Here is a 26407-nt window from a genome sequence, read left to right as displayed (position 1 = left end):
TCCCCTTCATATTAGGGGTTGGCCTGACAGCACCACCCTGCTATTCCCATACTTTGCTGGTCTGAGCTGTGCTGCAGGGCTCTACCTGCTCATTTACAGATGAAACAAAATCACATCAGAAGTGCTGCTCTGCTACAGGCTCATGTTTCAGACATCTCGTGTTTTTTTTTATTAATTTGCTTATTACTTCTCAACTGATTTATTATTTAGTGTTTAGAAATTCTCAAAATAGTTTCTGAGTTCAAAAATATCACCATTCCAGTGTTTACTTTGTCCAACCCATACCTACTGGAAGATGGAAAAGTTTTTTTGTTTGTTCACATTGAACTTGCTTGAAGTGTCATCAACTACAATAACAACATTTTTTAAAACACGTTCTTTGCTTTATATTTTATTTTATACTTTTATCTAAATTCTAGTTGACTTAAAGTTTAAATATTAGAAACTGGAAGTATTTAAAAAATGTACAAAGACCTTAAACTCCAACTCCAACTGCAAACATGTTGGAATGATGTATAAAACTATATATAAAAACAGAACGCAATGATTCAAACATCTTCTATATTGATATTTTATTTATGATACAAGATGGAAAATGTGTCAGTGTTGAAAGTGATAGATGTCACTGTTTCATTAGAAATATTCACTATATATTAATCATAAATATTTCATTCAACACACTTCCAGAAATGACTGAGTGTGAACATAGTTGATCCACACAAAATGTGAACATGGTGCAGAAATACTTCTGTCTTCTCTGGGCCAAAGCTCATTTTACATAGACTGAGTGGTATACTGCTGCAAGGAATGAAAATGTATAATTTTATAAATAAAAAGTGGACACCAAATCATTTGCACTAAAGAAAACAGAGACTGAGTACTGAGATTTACATTTTACAGTGTCCCAGCTTATTTGGGATTATGGTGGCCATATTTAGATCACTGAAATAACTTAGTTTGTTTCCCCAGAAGTAACTATGTAAGGGTTTGTCTTCAGACCTTAATCTAAATTGGCAAAGGTTTTATATTTTAACAAAACATATTGGTTACATGTTCATCATGAAAATTCTGAAGTGGTGCATGTCTTTTGTCTCTATGTTAAATTTGAACATTTAAAGCCTGAATACTTTGGTGGACTATTTCTATCTTTTCCGGTAAAAGTAGATATAGTTGCTTGTCTTCTAGTTAAACCGTAAACTTATAAACTGTATCTATCTAGGTTTAATACAAATACCATGACATCAGAAAGCAAATTTGTAGGCAATGACCTTCCAGTCTGTGCTGACTGTGCAGTCTGTTACGCCCCCTGGTGTTCATCTCCAGTGTAACTGTCTGGTTATCTGTGTTGAACATTGACTGCAACAGTCTCTGTTGTTCATGAAAATGTTACTGCTCTAGACTGTAAACACTTTTATCACCCTCTAGCTTCTGGGAGTGATGGTTAGTTAGTTTTATTTTACATTAAAGTACTTGCTTGGTGTCTTTATACTTAATACTTAATACAATAGCTTTAACTAACTGACTATTGTGTTGTGTTTACCTTCAGTTAACAACTCTACTTTGAGTCTGCTGTTCAGGCTATTATACCAGTGTTGCAGTATACACATAAATGAAACACAGCCATCTTATGTCTAGATCATGTCATAGTATAACAAAAACAGGAAAAAATATCAATTTTGACCACACTGAAGCCTTAAAGTGACTCTTTAGCAAATCAGAATGCAAATAACTATCAAGTCTGCGGTCTCATGTAACAATCTAAAAAAGCAAATGAGGACTTCAACATGTTTGTTTTATATATATATATATATATATATATGTATATGTATGTATTACAGTGTTCTACATTTGTGCGTAATCTCAATTTCAACATTTGGGATTTTACCAAGTGTTTTGCTTTGTGACAGAAACAGGAAGTTTAAACTTAGAGCAAAAGGACAAACTGTGCGTGTTGTTAAGGTTACCTCCGGCTGTGTTGAAAACAGATAAGATTCTGTCGTGTAGGCATTGTATAAACTGAAGAGCAAGTCTGAAAGCAAAAAAAAATCAAGTTTAAAACAAATCTATCAATCAAAGAAAACTAATCTAATTTCTTTTTCTGGTTGAGAATTTAGAAGTTTTGATTTCTCTGTGTACCAATTTCTGACTCATATTGAAAGTTGTCTACCTTATGTGGCATGTTTTACTTCCTGTTAGGCCTATTTAAGCTCCCTTTGGGCGATGTACATCTAGCTTTCTTTCGGTTGTCAGTTCATCTGCTTCAACCTTGGTGTACAATCAGCTGCTTTCCAGCCTGGCGTTTATCTGTCTTTATTTTATTTGGGACTCTTTGGATTTCTTGCAATTTTTAACATATGGTTTGTCATAAGTTTTAAAAAGTGTTCATTTGATCTTTACATGCCTGGCTCCCATATATCTGCACTGGATCTGGGTTTTGAGTTTACAATAATAATAATATCTTACCAAATTTCAAAATACTCCAACCTTTGTGTGTGATGTGAAATTGGTGTATTGGGGATAACTCTGGAGCCCCTGAAGCAGAGAAGAATGCTGCACAAGTTATTGAACTTAAGTGACAATACTTCATCTTCACAACCCAATGAAGAAACAACAGTGTGTTCAGTGAGAGGCTGCTTCAGGTGTGCTATAACACAACAAGACACGGGAGCTCATTCTTGCCAACAGTCATCCCCTCCAGGACAAGATCTTAAATTAATCATTTTTAATTGACAGTTACTGATTCAGGATTTTAAAAAACTACTAGAACATTATAATTTCCCTTTAGGAGTTGCCTAATCATTTTTCATTTAATTAAACTTTTCATTCACTCATTTGCTTGCCTGCAGTTTAGATTTGTCACTCACAAAACCTATCTGGCCCATGCTAAAACCACATTAGTGGTAGATTATCCTCATCAAAACAATGGGAAAACACGCAACTTCTCTTTTCCTTACTTTAGACATGAAATAGGAACATGTTACCTCATGCCATTTCATCATGTCAAGGGTACTTCAACATTTAAGAAGCACACACAGTAATATAAGCAGAAAGAGAAACACTCAGCCCACCAGAATACCAGAAGGTAGACCAAGAGACACATCAACAGCTAGCAAGACAGCAGAATAGTCTGAAGGTAAGAAATTTTTTGTCTATTCCTTTAAAAACAGACTTTCAATTATTTCTAGTTAAGATTTAAATAAAAGCAAACTGTTAAATCAATACTTAATATTTGAGTGTTTTTCTTAGTATGTTTCAGTTAGTTCTTGTTTCATTCACTATCTGGGTCAATGTGTAAGTGAGGTATAAGTTTCAGTTCAGTTTAAAATAAGATGAAATATACTTAATTAACCATTATTTATACAGGTAGACCCATTGAGGCAAGCAGTCTCATTTACATGAGAGACTTATCTTAAAGAGACAACCTGAAATCCACTGCAAGTATTACTGTCAGTAATATTACTGTCAGGTACGATTACAGAAATTTGTATTCATGAAAATATAAAGAGACAAACTATAAATTGAAATAAAACTTTTAGGTGAAAGTTTCAGTTATTTAGAGCAAAGGGAAGTGGTAAAACAGTTTAACTTTCCATGAGCACATGCTCATGATGTAAACTGTTTTTTTATTTGACAGAATGCTGATGAATTACACAAACCAAACCCAGGAAGACCTCTTCTCCTGCCACAGCGCTTCAGTTGAAGGCTATAGGTACTTTGCTGTACTGTGGGGATGTACTGTAACCATCTCTGGCACAGTGGGGAACCTGATGACCATTCTAGCCTTCGCTTTGGATCCACGTCTGAGGACTCGCTTCAATGTGCTCATCGTCAACCTGGCTGTAGCCGACCTCCTGTACTGCACCATACTGCAGCCCATCTCAGTTGATTCCTATCTACACCTCAGATGGCGCAGTGGTCAGCTCTGGTGCAGAATCTTCGGCCTGCTCCTCTTCCTCTCTAACTCTGTTTCCATTCTCACCCTCTGCCTTGTAGCAGTGAGCAGATACCTTCTGGTTGCAAAAAGAGCTTTGTTTGACCGTGTATTTTCTAACCATGGACTTATTTTGCTCTTGATCTCAGCATGGGGTCTAGGCCTGGCCAGCTTTAGCCCACTCTGGCCTGTTTATGTTTTTGTGCCACAGGTGTGTACATGCAGCTTCCATCGTACCAGGGGCCGGCCTTACACCACCATCCTGTTATTCTTCTACTTTTTTGTTGGTCTGGGCTGTGTTGGAGCGTTCTACCTGCTCATTTACAGACGAGTCAAAGTCGCATCACGAGCGCTGCTTCGTTACAGGCTCAGCCGACGCTCTTCCACAAGGAAACCTGTTTCTTCAACCCATGGAACAGATGACAGTGGAGTAGAGAGTGGAATAAAGTCATGCAGCTCCGAGATGAGCAGCCAAGTTGAACCGACCCAAAATACTGATGAATTACCAAATGGGAAGTCAACCCTGGCTATCCAGAGCACAGGCACAGCCTTAAATTCATCAGCAGCCAGCAAGCTTACTCCAGATGTCGTCCAAGCACATTCTCCTGCACCTGCTGTTCCCTCTACACAGTCTGCAACTTCAGGAGATGATAGTGAATTCAAGCGTGTAACACGCATGTGCTTCACTGTTTTTCTGTTTTTTGTGTGCTGCTATGTCCCCTTTCTGTTGCTTAACATAGCTGACAAACACAATCGTGCCCCACAGATCCTGCACATGTTCTGCGCAAACCTCACCTGGCTCAACAGCTGCATCAACCCTGTCCTCTATGCAGTCATGAACAGACAGTTTCGACAGGCCTACCACGTGCTGCTCACCAGAGCTTTTTCGCCTTTCACCTACCTCTGGACTCAGTGGCAGGTTCAGAGATCCTAACTTCCTGGAACTTTAAACTTTAAGAATTTTTCATATAGCATATTGCCAATTGAATTCAGTCACTTTTATTTCTAAATCTCTTTTTATTAATGATTTATTTAATTATTTTACATATTTCAGTGGCATTTTATATAATTCTGTTTCATAGGGTGCTTTACAAGTATTTACTTTAAATTATACATTATATGTACTTTGTATACATAATAAATAATACTTTCACATACATTTGTGGTGGATGCACTCTGAATTTGGACCAAAAGCCTGATTACATCATGACAACACGAAGTCTTGTGTCCCTTCATGTCACATAATAAAAATGACCAATGTTACACAGTTGCAGGATATTCGTAGCTGACGCATCATATGTCATTTCAGTAATTCAGGAACTTGTGACTCTCCATTGTGTCTCAACTCTGTACTGTGTCTGCTGACAAATGAAGAAAAGACCCAGCTAGAATATGAGAGTGTTTCTCATGTGCGGGCATGCTGGAGCTGTGTTAAAGCATTTCCCTTTCAGGAACTGAGACTACGTTGTGCATATACATTTCAGAAATAGTTCCTCTGCAGATGAAATGTGGAAAAATATTTTATTAGAGCCACTTCTATCGGAGACAAAATGAGAGCTTTGTCTTGGTTGGTGCCAGCAGCTCAAATAATTGACTGTTTTCCTCAATTAATCAGGTTCAATTAGTTGGGTAACAGAAAGTTAATCAGATTTGTTTTTAAGATAACGTGAGTCATTTACAAAGCCCTAATAGTACCAGATTCCCTTGGACCACTCTTTTCACTTATTATTTATTTGAAAATTATTTACTTGCTTAATCATGACAGAAACAATTCTCTGCAGTGTTACTTTACGCTTTGACCTTTCTGGGGACCACCAAGATTACAACAGTGCATGGCACAACAGGAAACCTGTGGCCTCAATAAACGCAAGGGAGTTTAACACACACAAACACACACACACATAGTATCTCAAAGTACAAGTCAAACTACGCAGCCCTGTGGAGATTTCTGATCTGTGCAGATGAACACGGATTATAAGCTGATATGATTTAATTGCAGGGTTGGGGTGTTACATCACTTTTATTAAGAATTGCAAAGTTAGATCAGATTACAGTTGCTATGATTTCTGCTGCCATCTTATAATCTGCAAAGTGTGGCACCACAGAAACGTGTTTTATTTTTTTAAATAATTCTGTTGAAGCATGTTTGAAAAGCAATGTCTGACTTTCATTGGTTGAATTTGATAGAATTTTTATTTATTATTTTGACAGATTCAAGTTATTTCTGTGACCATTGTGTTTTTCTTTCATTAACCGAAGGGTACCAACAATTTTGTCCACATGTGTGTGTGTATATATATATATATATATATATATATATATATATATATGTATATATATAAATAAATCATAGCAACTGTAATCTGATCTAACTTCGCAATTCTTAATAAAAGTGATATAACACCTCAACCCTTAAATCATATCATCTTATAATCCGTGTTCACCTGCACAGATCAGAAATCTCCACAGGGCTGCGTAGTTTGACTTGTACTTTGAGATACTATGCCAACTTTGATAAGGGCTAATATAATGATATAAAATAACCCATTTTAATATCATTACAACTTTGTTGGTAATGAACAGAAAATACAGTCAATTTTGATGGGAAAACTTTTTATTTTTATTTATAAGATCAGATTAAAATAAATGCATACTTAAATCTGAGGAGTGCAGTTTTTGAGTGCAATTCTTCACATGTTGTCAGTTAAAACAATGGCTAAATGTTCCACACAAATATGGAACAATACATCCACTGAAAAATTTGCTGGGTGGATACAAATCTTCCTATCATTCTCTTACCATGGTCAGTTTTCTAAATCATTTTATGCCTGATATTAAAATAACAGGGAACCAAAATGAGACATTTGCAGAGGCTTTGAGTCCAGCTCAACCAGTTGGCTCTGTTCACATTTACCATCAGTAATCATTATCACATGGTCTGTTAAGTAACACAAAAGAATTAATAGCAGACTATCTGAATATGCTGAATTTGCTGTCTAAACCACTATGTATGCTAGGATGTTGTATATGAAGTAGCTAAGAGTGCTGACAATGAGTTATATCCAGTGCTTCAATTACATATAGACATCTACAGAAAAATACTTCTACATGGCTGTAAAAAGACCCACGTTAAATCCTGGGAAGCTGAAATCAGCGCTTGGCTCACTTGGCAAGACGTCGCTGTCAGTAAAGCCGCTGAGGTTGTTGAACATAGACAACATGAGTATATCCTCATCTTGTGGTTCAACAGAGCTACTCAGCATTGGATCATGGCGATAGGCTTCCAGCGATAACTGTAGAGGAAGAGGATCCTGTTCTTGTTCTGAGAGCAAAGAAAGTGAAAAAGTGAGATGTGTGTTTCTACTGACATGGCTGTGTTGTTTATTAGTAGTACTGCTTTCACAGGGGAACTGAAAGTGATAAAAAGTGATGTTTGGAAGCGTTAAAAGGACAAAAGTATAAAGTAAGAATGCTAAAATCAGCAAGTGTTGATTTCCAAATAAATCAACATATCAATTATATTTTCTCATTGTGTATTTTCTGTTTATCTCTGACAAGATCAATGCACCAACAGACCCAAAATATAACTTAACAGCTAGAAAAGCTGCCAAAAGAGAAAAAAACAAACAACAGCTGAAGATTAGCTCTTAGAAGCTGTCCAAGCCAGAGGAGACTCAAGAATAAATTAAACTGGGCATATTCCTCTATGACAAGGGAAGTGAGAAATCAAATATAACTTTATTATTGCACTTTAGACATTTTTGTATTGGAGGATTTTGTTACCACTTAACATTTTTTTTTTCTCCAAAAGGTGCAGGGATGCTGTCAAGTTTAATATTTGCTTGACTGAAAAAAGAAAATATTTATCCAATTATATTCATATCAATAATATCTTTAATTTCCATTGTTAATCAATAATAGTTGATTTTATTTTTCATTGAATGAAATATAAAAGTACCAGAAAGCAGAATCAAAGTGCTGTAAAATGAAATCAGTGTGTTAGTAACGGTGCTGCATAACCCAAATCTCTGCAGCTGAGAGATTTTAAAAGTGTAGCTGTGCATGAGCATGCAGCAGAAGCAGCCAACAGCCCTACAAGGCAGAAGTTTAATGTTATTACAGCCACCACCAGACATGCTGCATTTAAACTGCATGTTCCCCGCCGATATCAAACTTGAATTAATGACGGTTCTTCAGTTACAGGAGAGGGATTTGTTTGCCAAAATCTTTAGCTGGACTGGACAGCAAGGAGAGCCATGACTCACCAGCTGCCTCTCCACACGGGCCATTGATTGGCTCCAGGCCTTCACCCTGTACCATGTCAGAAGACACAGGTGACTTGGCCTCCAATGTGTTCCTACATGACCAATGACAAACAGTCATACATAAAAAAGGGTGTGTGTAGACTAATCCTCAGGTGAAGTGCTATTAAGCCTGTAGAATTCAAGGGACGGCGTCTTCTTTTTCTGTTTTCAATTTAAACAAGTAAACCATCTAAATCAGACTGAATAAATGAAAGAAATAAACTTACTCCTTTGAAACAAACATCAGCTTGGTTTTGATGTACTTTATGTAAGGGCTGTCATCTGAAAGAGAGAGAGTTCAAATGGGCAAGACAACTAAAAAATGATAAATAACAAAGAAACATGAGTTGTGCTATGGAAACTAAACTAACTTTTCCCAACATATTTAAATGACAGGGAAAATATTTCACCCAATGACACATTGGCCTTACCTCCACTTTTCTCACTGTAGAACTTTCCAAAAGCTTCATCTTTTGGGGTGTTGGGATACAGGTAAAGTAAAGGATTTTCTGGTACATTGTCAGCTTCCAAGATCTGGTAATTCCTGATGATTTCGTGAAAAGGGATCTGGGAGAGGTCGACTTTGGTGAAGGGCTGGACAGTCTTAATATCAGGCTCACCTAAAAAAAATATAAGAAAAATGATAAACAGAAGATTTGTGATAAACAGGCAGCTATTTCAAATTTCTGACCACCATGCAACAATATCAAAACTATTTTTGAGGTCACAACAAAATGAAAACATCTTACCAATGGAGTTGATTTCCACCCAGGAGAAGGTGATTCCTCCAATGACGCTTTCACTGAAGCGCAACAAGAACGTGCCCCTTTTCATTTTCTTTAGGAGGAACTTCTCCTTGCCCTTGCTCACAAAACCCATGATGAGACTGCATTTTAGATACAAAAAATAAAGCAAAACCAAGTTTTACTTAAATACAACACTAAAATAGAATCTGTTCTTTCTAGTAAAGATGACAAGAGTCAATTTATGAGCAAGAAATCCTTAAACTGAAACCTGTGCAGTGAACATTGACCTAATTTTAAACTATGTGTTAGAAAACTAAATATGCTAATTTAAATGACCAAAACAAAAAAGCTCAGCCTCACACTGTTAAATAAGACATTAAAGGAAGCGCTAATAGCATGTTTGTGGTTTTAACTGAGAGGATTCTGATGAGTCTGCTGAAAAGTCTCCCAGCATGACAACTGACTAATCAACACATTAAAAGGTTAAGGTGTGAAAAAAGTAGAAACATAATAAAGCTAAATGTTTAACACACAACATTACAAAAAAAAAAAACATACAATGAACACGGGTCAAAGAAGCAATCACCACAAAGCATGGGAACAGCTCACTTTCTCCAAGCCTGAAATAGCTACAGGAGCTCTGTTATGTATAAAATGACAAAGTTCAGCACACTGACCCTTCCCTCCAAATGTCTTCCAGGTATGTTTTCACCATCATCAAGATGCCATCAAACCACACCCAGAAAGTGTCAGGACCATTTTCCTGTAACAAAGGTAGAAAATTAAACAGCTGATAACCCACACACATTCTTTTTTTTTTTAAATGGAGGGTTTGTGTTATTAAATGGAAGGTGCGAGCAGAGGAGGAGGACTAAATCATTAATTCACTATCAAACATAAACACATGTTCATTTTAAGGTAAACCATTCCATTTACGCTCTTGGACTGCAGTTTGAGAAACACTTATAAAGCTGCAGCCGAACTGTAAAGACAAACAAACTGTACAGTTAGCTGTACAGAGTTTGGGTAAATGTCAGGAGTCATTTCAAACAGATTTACAAGAAGTCCACATTCCTACCTTGCAGAATTTTGACCATGCTACTTTGCAGGAGTTATAGTTCTGCTGCTTCCCTGGAAGAATAATAAAAAAGAAATAATAATAATAAAAAAAAGAGTTGTATGATGTAAATCCACTCCACACCATTATCTGTACTAAAACACGTTGGCAAGTTATTAAAGGACACTTAGTTATGTTGTGAAATCGTTATCACAATCAGATGACTTCACATGAAGTGTAAACACGCCCTGTTTAGTGTTTTTAGAGTTACACCTCAATACCACTGAGTCACTTTTCCACAATAGTCCAATTTATATGTTTTAGCTTCATTCTTCATTGACACTGGGTTTTATTGTTGAATAGTACAAAAAAAGAGAACTAAGGCAGTTTTGGCTAAAGGAGGAAAAAGATATAATTATAATGCTGCATTTCTCCTGATATTTACAGATAGTAACCCTCATTCTTTTGAGGATCCAAATATATTTTTTCATCAGACAAGGAAATAAATAAAACAGCTCAGGTCTTATAATAGACAGTGGCAGGTCTGAGACAAATATGAGAAATTTATGGGTTTTTTTCTGACTCAGATGTCATTTTGAGACATTAAAATGAAGCATCACTGAAAATATGACAATTTATATGAATTACAAGAGAATTTAAAACAACGGTTAGGTACTCTAAATGGCTGAATTTGAGAAATGGTTAACTCTTTACTTGAATAAATACAGTAAAATAGCAAAAGTCCACAAAGTGATACATGAATTAAATGGATTAATCAATGACAGATGCATGAGCTGACAAAGCCTCCCAGGTGAAAGTTTTTTAGTGAACTTCTTTTGGTTTAAGAGCTGCAAACTTTGAATGCAGAGGAAAGTAATTGTGAATTTAACGTGCATACAGTAACTTGTCAGATCAAAGTGAGACCATGTATGGTCTTTATGGTGCATAAAGACAAATGGGTTTGGACCAATTTGCAGAAAAATAAGCAAACAAAAAAAATGGTAACTAATCACAAAAAATGGGTACTTTCCTCAACTCTATCTGGAAATGTCCACTTGTTGCACCTTTCTGGGGTAAAGCTGTTAATGATCTAAGTAGCTTTTTGGTGCTACAATTCCTTTAAGCCAGGGGCCTCAAACTTCCAGATCCCGGGCCACATCTGGCCGGCCCAATACATATACCATGCTGCGCCTTTCATTTTCTAAAAGGTGCGCAGGTATCTGTGCTTAGCGGTTTTGAAGGAATACAATCGCATACTCCATTAGTCGACTAAACATGGGGAGCAGCATGAGAAATGTGCAGGAGATGAGAGGAATAAAAGAGCGACAAAGCTACACAGAGGATTAACTTCTCAGCAAAATCTTTTCTATAAGGCCAAGAAGGATGATGATGCTGCTGCTGAAGGAAGTTACGTGGTTAGTGAGTTAATCGCCAAAACAGGAAAGCCGTTCATTGATGGACAGTTTCTAAAAAGTTGCATGCTGCAAGTCTCTGGTATCTTGCTTGATATCTTGTGTCCGGAGAAGAGAAGGTTGTTCAATAACCTCTATCTGCAAACAAGGTGGCGGAGCGCATTAGTGACTTATCAAGTGACATTTATGAACAGTTAAACAGTTACGTGACAAAGCACAAACTTTCATTGCATACTCTGAGACTTTGATGAGAGCATAGACATAAACAGTGCTCTGCTAGGCATTTTTATAAGAAGTATCAATGAGCAGTTGGAAGTAACAGAGGAGTCACTGAGTGTGTGTCCAATGCAAGGACACACTACAGCCATGGATATATTTCTGCAGCTGTGTGACGCACTAGAGTGTGCAGGTTTGCCGTGCCACTGATAGAGCCCCATGCATGACCAGTAAAAAACATGAGCTGGTAGCACTGGTACAAAGTAAGTTGGAGGAAGAAAATGCAGATCCAGCGGCTGTTTTGCGCTCTATTATACACCAACAGGCACTGTGCAGGAAACGTCTGAAATATGAACATGTCATGTCCATGTGGAGGAGGGCACAGCATTCTGTGGGGAGGACTACGTGTCTGCTATTGATAACCTGCTGCAGCAGTTTGATCAGCGATTTGCTGACTTTAAGGCACACCATGAGACTTTCCAGGTATTTGCAGACCCCTTCTCAGCTGATGTGGACAGAGTCCAAAGTGTGTTGCAAATGGAACTTACTGATATGCAACAGCCTGCTGAAGACTAAGTTCAGAGAGGCACAAGGAAAAGCAGACATGACTGCACAATTTCTGAGGGAACTGCCTCTGTCCTTCCCAGAATTGTTAAAAGTTTTTAGTCATGTGATGTGCCTTATGGAAGCACGTATCTCTGTGAGAAACTCCACTATGAACTTTAATAAATGCAATTACAGGTCCAAGGTTGAGTGGTGACCATCTTAAAGTTTCAAATGTGACCTCTTATCAGGCCAAATGTAGCTAAACGGAGAAACGCTGTCAGGTGCCTAGATAGAAGTAAAATGCTATATGTGAGCTTGGGGATTTTTTCTTTTTCTTTTTTAGTGCAACATTTTTGCTTAGTGTCAAAGAATGGAAAAATCACCTGAACTAAATGTTCAGTACAACTACACAAAATAATGCATAGACTGCACTTTTTTTGCATTTGATTTTGTTAAATATGTGGGAACTGTTACAAATTCAAATAGAACATAAGTTTGGAAATACTGACTTTTTTTTCTTGTACTTGAATATTAACGTGGCCCTGCTATGAGATGATTGACTTTGAGACCCCTGCTTTAACCCCAGAACTGTCTGCTGGCTAGTAAATCTCAAATGCCAAATATTTCCAAAAGTCTGTTTGCTGTTATCACGGTTGGTTTGGTTACTAGTGGGTTTGGTTATCTAGTATCATCCTGAAAGTGTGGAAAATCAACAAATGTGCCAGCCTAAAAGACTGGGTTGATACAATGGTGGAGACTGCATCCTACGAGTCCATGCTACATAGACTAAGGGGGAATGAGCTCACCTGCTGGGATGACTTTTGTATGTCCAAACAATGACTAATGTGTTCTGGCAACAGCTCGTTTTTCTGGATTGAGTCACTACCTGCTATAGATCTATATTAATTGGACAACTTTAAGCATGACTTGTATGCATTTGAATTATTACTGTTTACTGTTTGTTGGCTGTTGCTTAGCACTCGGTGTGGAAGAACTGTCTTACGTAACTTCATGTTGTGTCTGTGAGAAATTTTCCTTAGATGGGTTTGTTTTTGTGTGTTTGTTGCTCCCGTTTTGTTTGTTCAAATTGAAAAGTTAATAAAAACTTGAATGACAAAATAGTTTTAAAAAGTTATTTGACTAACAGCTTAAGCAGAACACGATAAAAAAGGATTTACCAAAGAGCTTGACTGCTATCATTTCCAGCTGAGCATCATTCAGACCACGTTTAGTGGCAGAGAGAAACTGCCAGCTCAGCATCTCTGCAAACTGCGGCCAAGGAGCTGCAGGAGTGTTGGCAAAGAAGCGAATATCCTGGAAAAATACACCCATGATGACAGATTAATACAAACTCTGTCTAATGGTTTATGACTGTGTTCCACTACAAAATGATTACAAGTGTGTTAGCGAAAATGAACTCTCACCTTGGGATCCTGGCTAAGCATGTTGAACCAGAGGACTGACGCCCAGGCACTCTGCTGCTGGCTGGAGTTGGAGATGATGGTCACAGGTAGGGAGGAGGCCTATAAAGCAGATTATTAGTCAGGAAAAGACAAGTATGGTTCTGTAAACATAATCATATCATCATGATTCATTTCTACACTGAACAAAACGTTTTTAAAACGCTGCAAAAAAAGAAGGAAGCAAAAGAATCTTCACCTGCAACTCTACTGAAAATCCTTTCAGCTCAAATACAGTGGTGAAGTAGATGATGTGGAGCTCTTCTGTAACGCTCAGAGAAATCTGCCAATGCCAAACAAACACACATGTGTCAATATTTGCTTGTTAACACCTGCTTAAATGAGGAATTGCTAGTGATGGCATCTTTAGCTCACATCGCTGACTCCTTTTCCACCACCTCCAGATTTTTGTTCCTTCAGAGTCTTAAGATAAAAATATACAGAAATTCTTTATCACACTTTATCCTTTTAATAATTCAGATGTCAAAATTGCATAAAAGCCTATAAATCTTATCATTGTCAAGCAATTTACTAAGCTGACTTTAAGTTGTTTTTTCTTTTGTTTTTCCCTCACCAGATGTCTGAAATCTGCCACCATGCCTCCACTCTGGCTCTCAGCCATGTTCAAGGCCTTGGTTTTTGTTCCCAGGACGTTAAAACGTCGGTATCTACAAACAGCAGGTTACAATAAAACAAATTCACATCATATGAGAATACCACACAATGAGGAAGCTGAGGAAACGTAACTAAGAAAAGAAAAAAAAAACTTACCCTTTGGTAAGAGGAGCCTCCCTAATTTCAAGGGTGAGAAAAAGAGAGTTGTAACCACATGGCGGAAACAAAGCGTCATTCACTTTGTTTAGTTTTGTTTGAAGTCAAGAACTGAAGGCTGGCATTCATTTTGAGACTAAAATGAAAAGAAAGCTCACCTGTCCATTGATACATCCACTTTCATGGTGTGGTTCAGCTCAAGGAACTTAACCAGAAGTCTGAAATGCAAAGTTCAGTTTATTACACAAGTATAATAATATACATATATACATATTATGTAAGATACTAAACAAGGGACAGTAAAGCTTACAGTACTGAATGAAAAAGGTTATTGACCAAAACCATGAATGTTATATGCTACTAGAGCACCTTACAGTAGCCTGAACTCTTTTAAATCTTTTTGTTTGTTTGTTTGAGTCCAGGAAGCAGCTCAGTCACAATACCAGAGTTACCTTTCAAGTGTCTCTACAGAGTTTATAGTAATGGGTTATGTTACAAACCAGTGCAAAACTGACCTTGTCTTGACAGAAAACTGGACATTTGTACGCAGAACCAGAGGTCCTTTACCCTGCGGCATGGATGGTTGAGTCTCAACCACAAAGGAACTTGGGTCACATAAAAACAATAATGTCAGAGAAATCCTCAAAGAAATTATTTGGAAATAACAGGGCGGTGTAATATGCTGTGCCTTAATGTTGATATACCTCTTGAGTAGGGCTTTAAGAAGAGAATCTGTTTTCCTATGTAGTCCAGGTTTTTGGGCTTTTATAGGATCATTGCCATAGGACACTTTCTCTACCAGCTCCTCCATCTTATTCAGAAACTCGCGCACCTGGAACAGACACACTGCCATACATGTGAACCTAAAAAGGAAAAGGAAAACAGTTTCATCTATGTCTCAAAACATTGGACAGTTTTAGCAATATCACAGTTAAAAACTGACATGAAACCAGTAGAAATAAGCATACCACTTCTCCAGCTGATCCAAGCAAACATTGTCAGGAGCGCCAATGCAGGATTTCTGCTGCCTTCGCTGCCACTCCACCAGCTCCTTTTTCACCAACAGGTTGATCAGGTCCTCAGCTCGGTCCAGAAGCTTACTCAGGTCTGAGAGCGTGCTCTAAGAAGTTGATTTATGAGACAAATATTTAGAAAGAAAATGAATAGAAAAGATAGAGGGATAGTGAAACAGTGAACTAAAGGGACAGAGGTGCAGTTTTAGAAAAGAAATGGCTTCATACCTTTCTACATTCATTCAGTCTGTTAACGAGCAGTTGAAGAACTTTAATCTGCTCCTTTTTCAAAGCCTCGTCTACCACAGCTGAATAAGTTTCCATAGTAGGATGACATTTTCCATGTAAAAAAGACCAAAACAAAAAGACATGAAGCTGTGATTCAAACCCTTGTATTACTCATCAAAGAATGCAAATGAAGTCAGAACTCTTTAGTATGCTGACCTTCCATCTTGTGGGTTTGATACTTGAAATCAAACTCATCTTGCTGCTCTTCCAGACATATCATGGCATGTTCCAAACACTACACCACAAAGATTTAGAGGCAAAAAATAAATGTATAAATAAATAAAATGAATGACTTTCAGTATGTTTTATCAGTAAATCATAATATAAAAGCTGAAACTTTGTATCTGCACCTGCACATCGTTTCTCAGACCAGCCATTTTACGTTCAAGGTCCTGCTGACAGCTGGTCTCCATGGCTTCCTGCTCAACATGCAATGACTGGACCTAGGACAAGGAAAAGACTGTAGGTTGAGCAGCTATATACAAGTTTTTCTTTGTTCAGATGTGATACCAGGTAATACTGTTGCATGATAAGATTGTGAGTTAGGGGCATGGGGTCATTTTGTATTACACAAACCTGTGGTTTGTACTTAGTACATAAGTCCGAAAGTGTATAAGCACAAAGGTGCAAAACAAATTGAAAGAGACAAATTGATATGACAGTTCCCAGCAGACAAAAATGCATAATCTGACAAAAACAAAGCTCATATCAGTAGAAACAGCAAAAACATGCACATTTATGAAAAACATGCACGTGATAATTTATGACATCTTCTCTGAAACTTTTCTTTCATTAAAAAGTTGTGGATCTGGAAGTAACTTCACAATATATTTCACAATACAAGATTTTCAATTGGTTTATGAGCAGTTGACCCAACCTGTTCAGCCAGACTAGCGCTGTTGAGGATTTCTTTCTCCTTCTCCAAAAACCACAGGATTGTGTTTGCCAAAGCACAGGGCTCATCTTGATATCTCTGCAGGACAGAAAGGTCGGGTGAGGCTCAAAATAACAGTTAGGAAATTAGAAACCATTGCAACAGCAGCCAAAAAGAATGAAATTAATTAATTAATTAAAAGAAAATACTTTATTAATCCTAGAAGGGAATTGCAATGTTGTAGTAGGGTTTTTATTTTTATTTTTTTTTATTTTTTAAATTATTATAGCATCAATTATTATTGCAACAGCAGAATTAATGTTCACAAGGCATTCAGTTGTAACACCGAGTTCTGTGCTTTTACTTTTATAACAAGATAACATGTTTTTTTTCCTTGACTCATACAAGTTGCAAAGATATTTAAAAAAAAACATACAAACCAATGTAAAGGGAGACTGTTATATATAAGCACATATTCCCAATTAAAAGAGAAAAAAGTTACACAGTTCCGTTCGTGTTCTTGTTTTCCAAACCTGGAAGTTCTGTTTATATCGTCTGATGTTGTGCTGCTGTAAAAAGGACTCCTCCTGAACAAAGCGGCTGTGCTGGATATCCAGATTCTCAAGCAGGACCTGGAACAGCACCATGGCCAGGTCATTGTCCCGTGCTGCACGTTGCCTACACATCAAAATCAAGATACAGGTGGGGTAGTTTGAGTTCATGTTTAACATCTCTGAATGATGCTGGCTACTCGATATGAGACAAAATACTTGTACTAGTCTTACCACTCCTGCTTCTCTATCCAAGCTGCCAGGTAGTGCCGAACATCCATAGGCAAACCATCCCTGTCATACAGCTCATGTAATTGCTGTGTGTAATTGACAGAAAGTTGCCTCAGTTTGTCCCACTGTGCCATTCTGAGATTGATCTGGAAAATGACAGCATGTACAGAAACTAATTTTAGACTGAAATACAGTAGGCAGCAATATATTTGCATACTGTGTGCCAACCTGTCGACCATAAATATCACTAAGCAACAGAAAGACATGTTGCAAGTTTAACCACAGCTAAAAGAACACAGTACGATGTCTAGTACAACTGAGGATTTATGGTTGACTCCCTTACTTAACATGTCGTAAAGCATGTAATAACTCAATTATATGTGCAGGCTACCAAAAAATCTAAGACTTTTACGCACATTATTAGCAACTATTAACTAGCTCTTATAAGAACGATCAGCACCTCGACTTCAGGAGACACAGAGCTGATAAAATATTTACTCACCTTAAGTTGTCGATTCAAGTCTACGCAGAAATATCTCAGTAGCTAAAAGGTATATTAAAATTGGTACATAGCTTGCTCTTGTTTCGTATTGTCAGAGCTTGACTCGCTGTCTACTATTCGTAAAACAAAACAACTTCCAGCGTTTGCAGCCGTGAGTGTTATTTCCTTCCCCTTTTTATTTTATTCTCTTATTCATTGGACATCAATTTATCCCTCCTAAGTACTACCTGACAGCTAACGACAGGTGCCATTTTGGCTCTAATACTAATGACATTGTGGCAATAACAGACCCGAAATGTCAATTAGACTCACACAGTTTCCTCATCAGCTCAAAGCTGAGAGCTAATTGGTTAAAACTTTCACAGAACGCTGTGTTCTATTGGCGCATTTTGTTGTCAGTCTAAAGTCAGGGGGCGTGGTGAACAAAATAGAAACTTACGGCCCCGTTGCCATGAGAATTTCCAAGAAATGACGTAGAGAAAGTGATGAATCAATAAGGAGCATGTGACACACCAACTATCCACTAAAATGTTGTGAATCTCTGGCAACAAACTCCTAGTCTTCTGTTTGTTTGTTTTAACTTCAGTTTTCACTTGTGCTATTTTAAGTATCGAATGCATAATAATTAGTTGTGACATATTTTTCTATTTCATAAATAAAATGTATAAGTAGGCTACTTATCTCTTATGAACAGGTCACAGTATAATTTAATGTATTTTATCGAAGCTTATATTTATAATTTGAAGCAAAAGAAAAAAAATAAACGACTATTTTCTCTGTGAAAAGTGGGATAAAGGTATTAGATTGATATACCTACCTATGATGAAATAGTATTTAAAAAAAAAAAAACTTGCAATCGGCGATTAGAAGGAAAGTTTTTCTTTTTACATTTAAATTGTAAGAAACTTTATTATTATTATTATTATTATTATTATTATTATTATTATTATTATTATTATTCCAGTGCTCCAAACTTGATCTTGGGTTCTTTAAATAGCTTTATATGTCTTTTGAAAAACACAGATTCTTCATTTTAGCAAACATTTACACAGAGCAAAGTTTAAAGAACAGAATTGCCCACAAGGTATCAAAGTTGAATTTACTCAGCTCTGTTTGTCTTGATCACCAGGGTTTTTTGACAAAATGCACAGTCAGTAATTTTAAAATATTCTCTTTGAAATTATCAGTCCATTTGATATTATCTTAAATCCTGTAGAAGCAGGTCATGTTGTGAGCATGTTCTCTAGTCTGTCAAAGCCAGGGACTCACATATTTGCATGTCATGTAGACCAAATCATTTGCAAGAAACCATAGCAGATAATGGGAACTCAGTGACAAAAGCTTTCAGTAGATTTTTCATAAATATCCAAAACTTCCACTTACTGTATATTGTCATAAATAACACATGCAGCAATACCTGGAAAAGGAACAAAGGACTACAGCAGGCATGAAGGGAAAAATCGTGTTTTGATTCTGAAAATGTTTAATTTTTTATTCAATGGGTGTTGAGATTTTTTTTGTCATTCTATACAGAAAATATCATCCTGTTTACAATATGTCATTTCTTAAGAAATTAATGATCTAATAATATACTGAACTAAGACACTGATCTTCACAATATGCACATAAAAAAGTCATATACAGTTTATTAAGATTTAACAACAAACAAAACCATGAAAAATAATTACATTTTTCATCAATTTACTGTCCCTGCAATTTCTGGTGATGAACAGAGGAAAGAATACAGGTAAAAGACAAAATTAAAATTTTGAGGGGTTCGAGGTTTAGCTTCCTGAGACCAGTTCTTCTGTGTTGCTGCCTAATATGACAAATTGTTCAGATAGCAATTACAAACAAAAATATAATTTCTAAACAAAGTTTTAAAGCTTATTTTCTGAGGTTGTAGTTTATTAGGACTGGTGACGATTTACTCTAACTGAAGTCCTTACATTGTTAGTGTAAATTGTGAAAACAAAGGTTGCAATGACATGTAACAGCTTAAATAGCTTTTAAGCTCAGTTATGTGATATTAGTTTTGAGCACAAAAGTCACAAAAACGTAGCTTGATAGTCAATTAAAATACATTAATGTGTATACTGGCATTTTAAGTAACCTAGATTAGATAAACTCAATTTAAAGATGTATCTAAATATGGCAACATTTATTTAAAAAAGCTTCAGCAGTTGATTTATGGATCTTTTAGTCTACTGGATGGTGATGATGCCATCCTCTCTGCTAAACTGGTTCACCAGCACATCATCCTCTTCCTTCATGGAGTTGAGCAGATACCTGACTCCAGCTTTTACGCCTGTCTTCACTCCTGCACCCAAAGCATAGCCTGCCACCCCAGCAGTCCCACCTGTGGCTACCATCAGGGCATCTGTTCCAAGGTCAACAGCACTGAGGATGGCTCTTTCCTTAGCTGTTGCAGAGCAGTTGACTGAGGCATAGTACACAGCTGTCCCAAGGTTGTAGAGAGTGCTGACTCCAGGAATCCACTCCACTACGTTATACACTTGCTCCTCATTTTTGTTGATACAGTTCCTCTGAGGGCTGCGCTTCATTCGTTGACCTAAAGCTGTGGGGATCAAAACATCATCCTTGGCACTGCACTGGCGGATCCATGATTCAGTCTGAGGGGATGAAGATGGAAAAATGCGGCTACCTTTCTTTAGCACTGCTTGGTACATCCCAGGTGTAAGATGGCCACCACTGGTCACGCCAGCACACAAAATCCCCAGTCTTTCACAGCTGCTCACAGCATCCTCCAGTCCACCTGTGGTTCCTTCCACAACGCTACCCACCAGCATGGTTCCATTTACCCTGGTCCAACCTTCACAATGGGCATCCTGCATAGAGGTGCCTGCTCCCGCCAAACCCAGTTGCTCAATATTAAACATCACAGCATCCATATGGTGCCTCATTTCATCTCTCTCTGCTGCTGATGCAGGTGCTGGTGTAGATGCAAACTTGCTCATCCTGTGCTCTATGAGAGCCTCCACCTCCATCAGGAGCTCCTCTGTATCAGCCTCTCCTAGCAAATCATAAAGCTTCAGCACAAGGGTCTGAGCCTCCTTTGGGCAGCCTGCCACCACCAACACAGGCACTAAAGAGAGACCCAGCAGCTCCTGAGGGAACATTGAAGATAATGGATCATCCAACGTGCTTGCAGACAGCACTTCCTCACAGCTGACATTCCCTTGAGTGAGGGGATTATTTTTAATCTTCCCTTGAAGCTTTGCCCTGAGGATTGATGTCATTCGTTGAGCAGAGTGGACCCTTTCCTCTTTTTGTGGAACTGGTGAATCTGGTACAGATTTGTATGTGGATGAAGGAGTAGGCAAGGACTGGGTTTCCAGCAGAGGGTGATGATCCTGTTTGATTGTCTCTTCTGTTTCTTTAGGGGTGTGAGTTTCTTGAAACAGACTGCTCCTCCGCACCAAAGGAGGTGGTACCCTGCACAGTGCCTGCTCATTAAGCAGGAGCTGGATCACAATTAGCCACTTCAACTTGAAGGACATCATCCCACTGTTTATAGAGGTCTTTCCAAAGCCACTACAAAAACAGGACAGTAAAAACTTGACTTGAAGGAATATTTGCCATTTTAATTAGTTAAATGATACATTTGAAAACACAAGTTTATGCTATCATTTTAGACTATTCAAGGCTGAGTTCAACTTGCAGACTTTTGCTAATATGACCTCTTGTCCATTGTCCATCTAAACATTGTGACAGTTTGTGCACCTGCACACTGCTGCATTCACTAAGAAAACATTGAGGCATAGCTGTTTACGTGAGTTCTAAAAACAGAAAATTAGAATATTTGGTGAAATTAGATTTAGTTACAACAAATGAGTGAGAACAATAAACGAAGAGGTTCTCTGCCTGTCTAACCTTGATGAAAATCATTTAAAAAACAATGTAAGAAAAATGAATACACTGTTTAATCTTTACAGTATTAATGCATATATTTATAAAGATGGAAATTTTGTTCTTCCTGCAAATTCATCCTGTTTGTGAAAAGGTCCACACCTACCTTAGCAATAATCACAGCTCACGTTCCAGAGCGTGTACAGTCTGACCAAGATGGCTTCAGAATCAGGCATATATAGTGGTCTTCTTTCTCTCTTTGCATCCAATGGGAATCTCCTTTACGCATGACATCCCACAGCCCTCCCTTTGTATCATCTGTCTTTCAGCCCCCTCTTCTCTTTGGCCTCATTGCTCAACAAGGAGATCAGGGCTTGAATATTGATTCATGTGGGAAAAGTCTATGTGTACCAAAGAGGGTTTGTTTTTCTGTGTTGCTATCCTCGCATCCCCCCGTCCCTCTGCTTTTTCTGCTTTTTGCATTTGATTTTGTTAAATATGGGGGAACTGTTACAAATTCAACTAGCTCACAAGTTTGGAAATACTGACTTTTTTTTCTTGTACTTGAATATTAATGTGGCTCTGCTATGAGATGATTGACTTTGAGACCCCTGCTTTAACCCCAGAACTGTCTGCTGGCTAGTAAATCTCAAATGCCAAATATTTTCAAAAGTCTATTTGCTGACTATTTCCTCTATGAAAAGTGGGATAAGGGCATTAGGTTGCACAATCAAGTATTTATTTTGATAATGGTATACCTACCTATGATAAAATGGTATTTCTTTAAAATAATCTAGCAATCAGCGATTAGAAGGAAAGTTTTTTCTTGTTACATTTGAATTGTAAGAAACATTTCTTTTAATTATTCCAGTGATCCTCACATGATCTTGGGTTCTTTAAATAGCTTTATATGTCTTTTAAGAAATACAGATTCTTCATTTTAGCAAACAACTACACAGAGCAAAGTTTAAAGTACAGAATTGCCCACAAGGTATCAAAGTTTAATTTACTCAGCTCTGTTTGTATTGATCACCAGGGTTTTTGACAAATGCACATCAGTAATTTTAAAATATTCTCTTTGAAATTACCAGTTCGTTTAAGATTATCTTAAATCCTGTAGAAGCAGGTCATGTTGTGAGCATGTTCTCTAGTCTGTCAAAGCCTGGGACTCACATAATTGTATGTCATGTAGACCAAATCAATTGCAAGAAACCATAGCAGATAATGGGAACTCAGTAACAAAACCTTTCAGTAGATTTTTCATAAATATCCAAAACCTCCACTTACTGTATATTGTCATAAATAACACATGCAGCAATACTTGGAAAAGGAACAAAGGACTACAGCAGGCATGAAGGGGCACATCGTATTTTGATTCTGAATTTATGACAAGTATGTTTTTGTCTGTTTTACTGGAAATGTTTCATTTTTTTATTCAATGGGTGTTGAGATTTTTATTGTCATTCTATACAGAAAATATCATCCTGTTTACAATATGTCATTTCTTAAGAAATTAATGATTTAATAATATACTGAACTAAGACACTGATCTTCACAATATGCACATAAAAAATCATATACAGTTTATTAAGATTTAACAACAAACAAAATCATGAAAAACAATTACATTTTTTATCAATTTACTGTCCCTGCAATTTCACCAGAGCTGGTGATGAACAGAGGAAAGAATACAGGTAAAAGACAAAATTAAAATTTTGAGGGGTTCGAGGTTTAGCTTCCTGAGACCAGTTCTTCTGTGTTGCTGCCTAATATGACAAATTGTTCAGATAGCAATTACAAACAAAAATATAATTTCTAAACAAAGTTTTAAAGCTTATTTTCTGAGGTTGTAGTTTATTAGGACTGGTGACGATTTACTCTAACTGAAGTCCTTACATTGTTAGTGTAAATTGTGAAAACAAAGGTTACAATGACATGTAACAGCTTAAATAGCTTTTATGGTCAGTTATGTGAAATTAGTTTTGAGCACAAAAGTCACAAAAACGTAGCTTGATAGTCAATTAAAATACATTAATGTGTATACTGGCATTTTAAGTAACCTAGATTAGATAAACTCAATTTAAAGATGTATCTAAATACGGATGGTGATGACAACATCATCCCTGCTGATCTGGTTCAACAGCAAATCCTCATCCTTCATGGAGTTCAGCAGATTCTTGACTCCAGTTTTCACTCCTGCACCCAAAGCATAGCCTGCCACCCCAGCAGCCCCACCTGTGACTGCATTCAGGGCATCCATTCCAAGGTCAACAGCACCGAGGATGGCTCTTTCCTTGGCTGTTTCTTTGCAGTTGATTGAGGCATAGTACACAGCTGTACCAAGGCTGTAGAGAGTGCTGACTATAGGAATCCACTCCACTACGCTATACACTTGCTCCTCATTTTCGTCAACACAGTTCCTCTGAGAGCTGCGCTTCATTCGTTGACCTAAAGCTGTGGGGATCAAAACATCATCCTTGGCACTGCACTGGCGGATCCATGATTCAGTCTGAGGGGATGAAGATGGAAAAATGCGGCTACCTTTCTTTAGCACTGCTTGGTACATCCCAGGTGTAAGATGGCCACCACTGGTCACCCCAGCACACAAAATCCCCAGTCTTTCACAGCTGCTCACAGCATCGTCCAGTCCACCTGTGGTTCCTTCCACAACGCTACCCACCAGCATGGTTCCATTTACCCTGATCCAACCTTCACAATGGGCATCCTGCATAGAGATGCCTTCCCCCACCAAACCTAGTTGCTCAATATTAAACATCACAGCATCCATATGGTGCCTCATTTCATCTCTCTCTGCTGCTGATGCAGGTGCTGGTGTAGATGCAAACTTGCTCATCCTGTGCTCTATGAGAGCCTCCACCTCCATCAGGAGCTCCTCTGTATCAGCCTCTCCTAGCAAATCATAAAGCTTCAGCACAAGGGTCTGAGCCTCCTTTGGGCAGCCCCCCACCACCAACACAGGCACTAAAGAGAGACCCAGCAGCTCCTGAGGGAACATTGAAGATAATGGATCATCCAACGTGCTTGCAGACAGCACTTCCTCACAGCTGACATTCCCTTGAGTGAGGAGATTATTTTTAATCTTCCCCTGAAGCTTTGCCCTGAGGATTGATGTCATTCGTTGAGCAGAGTGGACCCTTTCCTCTTTTTGTGGAACTGGTGAATCTGGTACAGATTTGTATGTGGATGAAGGAGTAGGCAAGGACTGGGTTTCCAGCAGAGGGTGATGATCCTGTTTGATTGTCTCTTCTGTTTCTTTAGGGGTGTGAGTTTCTTGAAACAGACTGCTCCTCCGCACCAAAGGAGGTGGTACCCTGCACAGTGCCTGCTCATTAAGCAGGAGCTGGATCACAATTAGCCACTTCAACTTGAAGGACATCATCCCACTGTTTATAGAGGTCTTTCCAAAGCCACTACAAAAACAGGACAGTAAAAACTTGACTTGAAGGAATATTTGCCATTTTAATTAGTTAAATGATACATTTGAAAACACAAGTTTATGCTATCATTTTAGACTATTCAAGGCTGAGTTCAACTTGCAGACTTTTGCTAATATGACCTCTTGTCCATTGTCCATCTAAACATTGTGACAGTTTGTGCACCTGCACACTGCTGCATTCACTAAGAAAACATTGAGGCATAGCTGTTTACGTGAGTTCTAAAAACAGAAAATTAGAATATTTGGTGAAATTAGATTTAGTTACAACAAATGAGTGAGAACAATAAACGAAGAGGTTCTCTGCCTGTCTAACCTTGATGAAAAGCATTTAAAAAACAATGCAAGAAAAATGAATACACTGTTTAATCTTTACAGTATTAATGCATATATTTATAAAGATGGAAATTTTGTTCTTCCTGCAAATTCATCCTGTTTGTGAAAAGGTCCACACCTACCTTAGCAATAATCACAGCTCACGTTCCAGAGCGTGTACAGTCTGACTAAGATGGCTTTAGCATCAGGCATATATAGTGGTCTTCTTTCTCTCTTTGCATCCAATGGGAATCTCCTTTACACATGACATCCCACAGCCCTCCCTTTGTATCATCTGTCTTTCAGCCCCCTCTTCTCTTTGGCATCATTGCTCAACAAGGAGATCAGGGCTTGAATATTGATTCATGTGGGAAAAGTCTATGTGTACCAAAGAGGGTTTGTTTTTCTGTGTTGCTATCCTCGCATCCCCCCGTCCCTCTGCTTTTTCTGCTTTTTGCATTTGATTTTGTTAAATATGGGGGAACTGTTACAAATTCAACTAGCTCACAAGTTTGGAAATACTGACTTTTTTTTCTTGTACTTGAATATTAATGTGGCTCTGCTATGAGATGATTGACTTTGAGACCCCTGCTTTAACCCCAGAACTGTCTGCTGGCTAGTAAATCTCAAATGCCAAATATTTTCAAAAGTCTATTTGCTGACTATTTCCTCTATGAAAAGTGGGATAAGGGCATTAGGTTGCACAATCAAGTATTTATTTTGATAATGGTATACCTACCTATGATAAAATGGTATTTCTTTAAAATAATCTAGCAATCAGCGATTAGAAGGAAAGTTTTTTCTTGTTACATTTGAATTGTAAGAAACATTTCTTTTAATTATTCCAGTGATCCTCACATGATCTT

At 37.7% G+C, this 26407-nt stretch overlaps 4 protein-coding genes across 7 annotated transcripts; 1 reads left to right on the top strand and 3 right to left on the bottom strand.

Annotated features, from left to right (window-relative positions):
• The first annotated feature begins 3044 nt into the window (after positions 1-3044).
• gpr84 (G protein-coupled receptor 84) lies at positions 3045-5012 on the top strand. The gene is made up of 2 exons (XM_041980774.1): positions 3045-3133; positions 3635-5012. The coding sequence occupies exon 2, from the start codon at positions 3636-3638 to the stop codon at positions 4863-4865; it is 1230 nt and encodes a 409-aa protein (XP_041836708.1). The 5' UTR covers positions 3045-3133; position 3635; the 3' UTR covers positions 4866-5012.
• A 1515-nt stretch (positions 5013-6527) lies between these two features.
• stat2 (signal transducer and activator of transcription 2) lies at positions 6528-18158 on the bottom strand. 2 transcript variants are annotated; one of them, XM_041980281.1, is made up of 24 exons: positions 17903-18156; positions 17404-17546; positions 17152-17296; positions 16622-16717; positions 16095-16187; positions 15901-15979; positions 15685-15764; positions 15412-15563; positions 15148-15306; positions 14959-15048; positions 14602-14661; positions 14444-14464; positions 14247-14340; positions 14048-14095; positions 13872-13955; positions 13637-13735; positions 13391-13526; positions 10060-10112; positions 9659-9744; positions 8985-9121; positions 8667-8855; positions 8463-8517; positions 8197-8288; positions 6528-7253 (listed from the first exon to the last, which is right to left on the bottom strand). In XM_041980281.1, exons 2-24 carry the CDS (start codon positions 17532-17534, stop codon positions 7036-7038), a joined length of 2397 nt encoding a protein of 798 aa, XP_041836215.1. In that variant the 5' UTR covers positions 17535-17546; positions 17903-18156; the 3' UTR covers positions 6528-7035. The 2 variants fall into 2 exon arrangements, with proteins under 2 accessions (XP_041836215.1, XP_041836216.1); XM_041980282.1 differs by lacking the exon at positions 8197-8288 and having other exon boundaries at positions 7060-7253; positions 17903-18158.
• A 1679-nt stretch (positions 18159-19837) lies between these two features.
• Positions 19838-22079, bottom strand: LOC121636916. Of its 2 annotated transcripts, XM_041980776.1 has the most exons (3): positions 21939-22079; positions 21604-21702; positions 19838-21457 (listed from the first exon to the last, which is right to left on the bottom strand). In XM_041980776.1, exons 2-3 carry the CDS (start codon positions 21660-21662, stop codon positions 20107-20109), a joined length of 1410 nt encoding a protein of 469 aa, XP_041836710.1. In that variant the 5' UTR covers positions 21663-21702; positions 21939-22079; the 3' UTR covers positions 19838-20106. The 2 variants fall into 2 exon arrangements, with proteins under 2 accessions (XP_041836710.1, XP_041836711.1); XM_041980777.1 differs by lacking the exon at positions 21604-21702 and having other exon boundaries at positions 21939-22078.
• A 1045-nt stretch (positions 22080-23124) lies between these two features.
• Positions 23125-25730, bottom strand: LOC121637044. Of its 2 annotated transcripts, none has more exons than XM_041980940.1 (2): positions 25685-25730; positions 23125-25203 (listed from the first exon to the last, which is right to left on the bottom strand). In XM_041980940.1, exon 2 carries the CDS (start codon positions 25170-25172, stop codon positions 23865-23867), a length of 1308 nt encoding a protein of 435 aa, XP_041836874.1. In that variant the 5' UTR covers positions 25173-25203; positions 25685-25730; the 3' UTR covers positions 23125-23864. The 2 variants fall into 2 exon arrangements, with proteins under 2 accessions (XP_041836874.1, XP_041836873.1); XM_041980939.1 differs by lacking the exon at positions 25685-25730 and adding an exon at positions 25350-25448.
• Positions 25731-26407: the final 677 nt, after the last annotated feature.

This window comes from Melanotaenia boesemani, chromosome 3 (assembly GCF_017639745.1).
Source record: "Melanotaenia boesemani isolate fMelBoe1 chromosome 3, fMelBoe1.pri, whole genome shotgun sequence".
In the NCBI taxonomy this organism is placed as follows: domain Eukaryota; kingdom Metazoa; phylum Chordata; class Actinopteri; order Atheriniformes; family Melanotaeniidae; genus Melanotaenia; species Melanotaenia boesemani.
The sequence above is the reverse complement of the archived record's forward strand: the minus strand, read 5'-3'. Positions and strand labels throughout refer to the sequence as shown.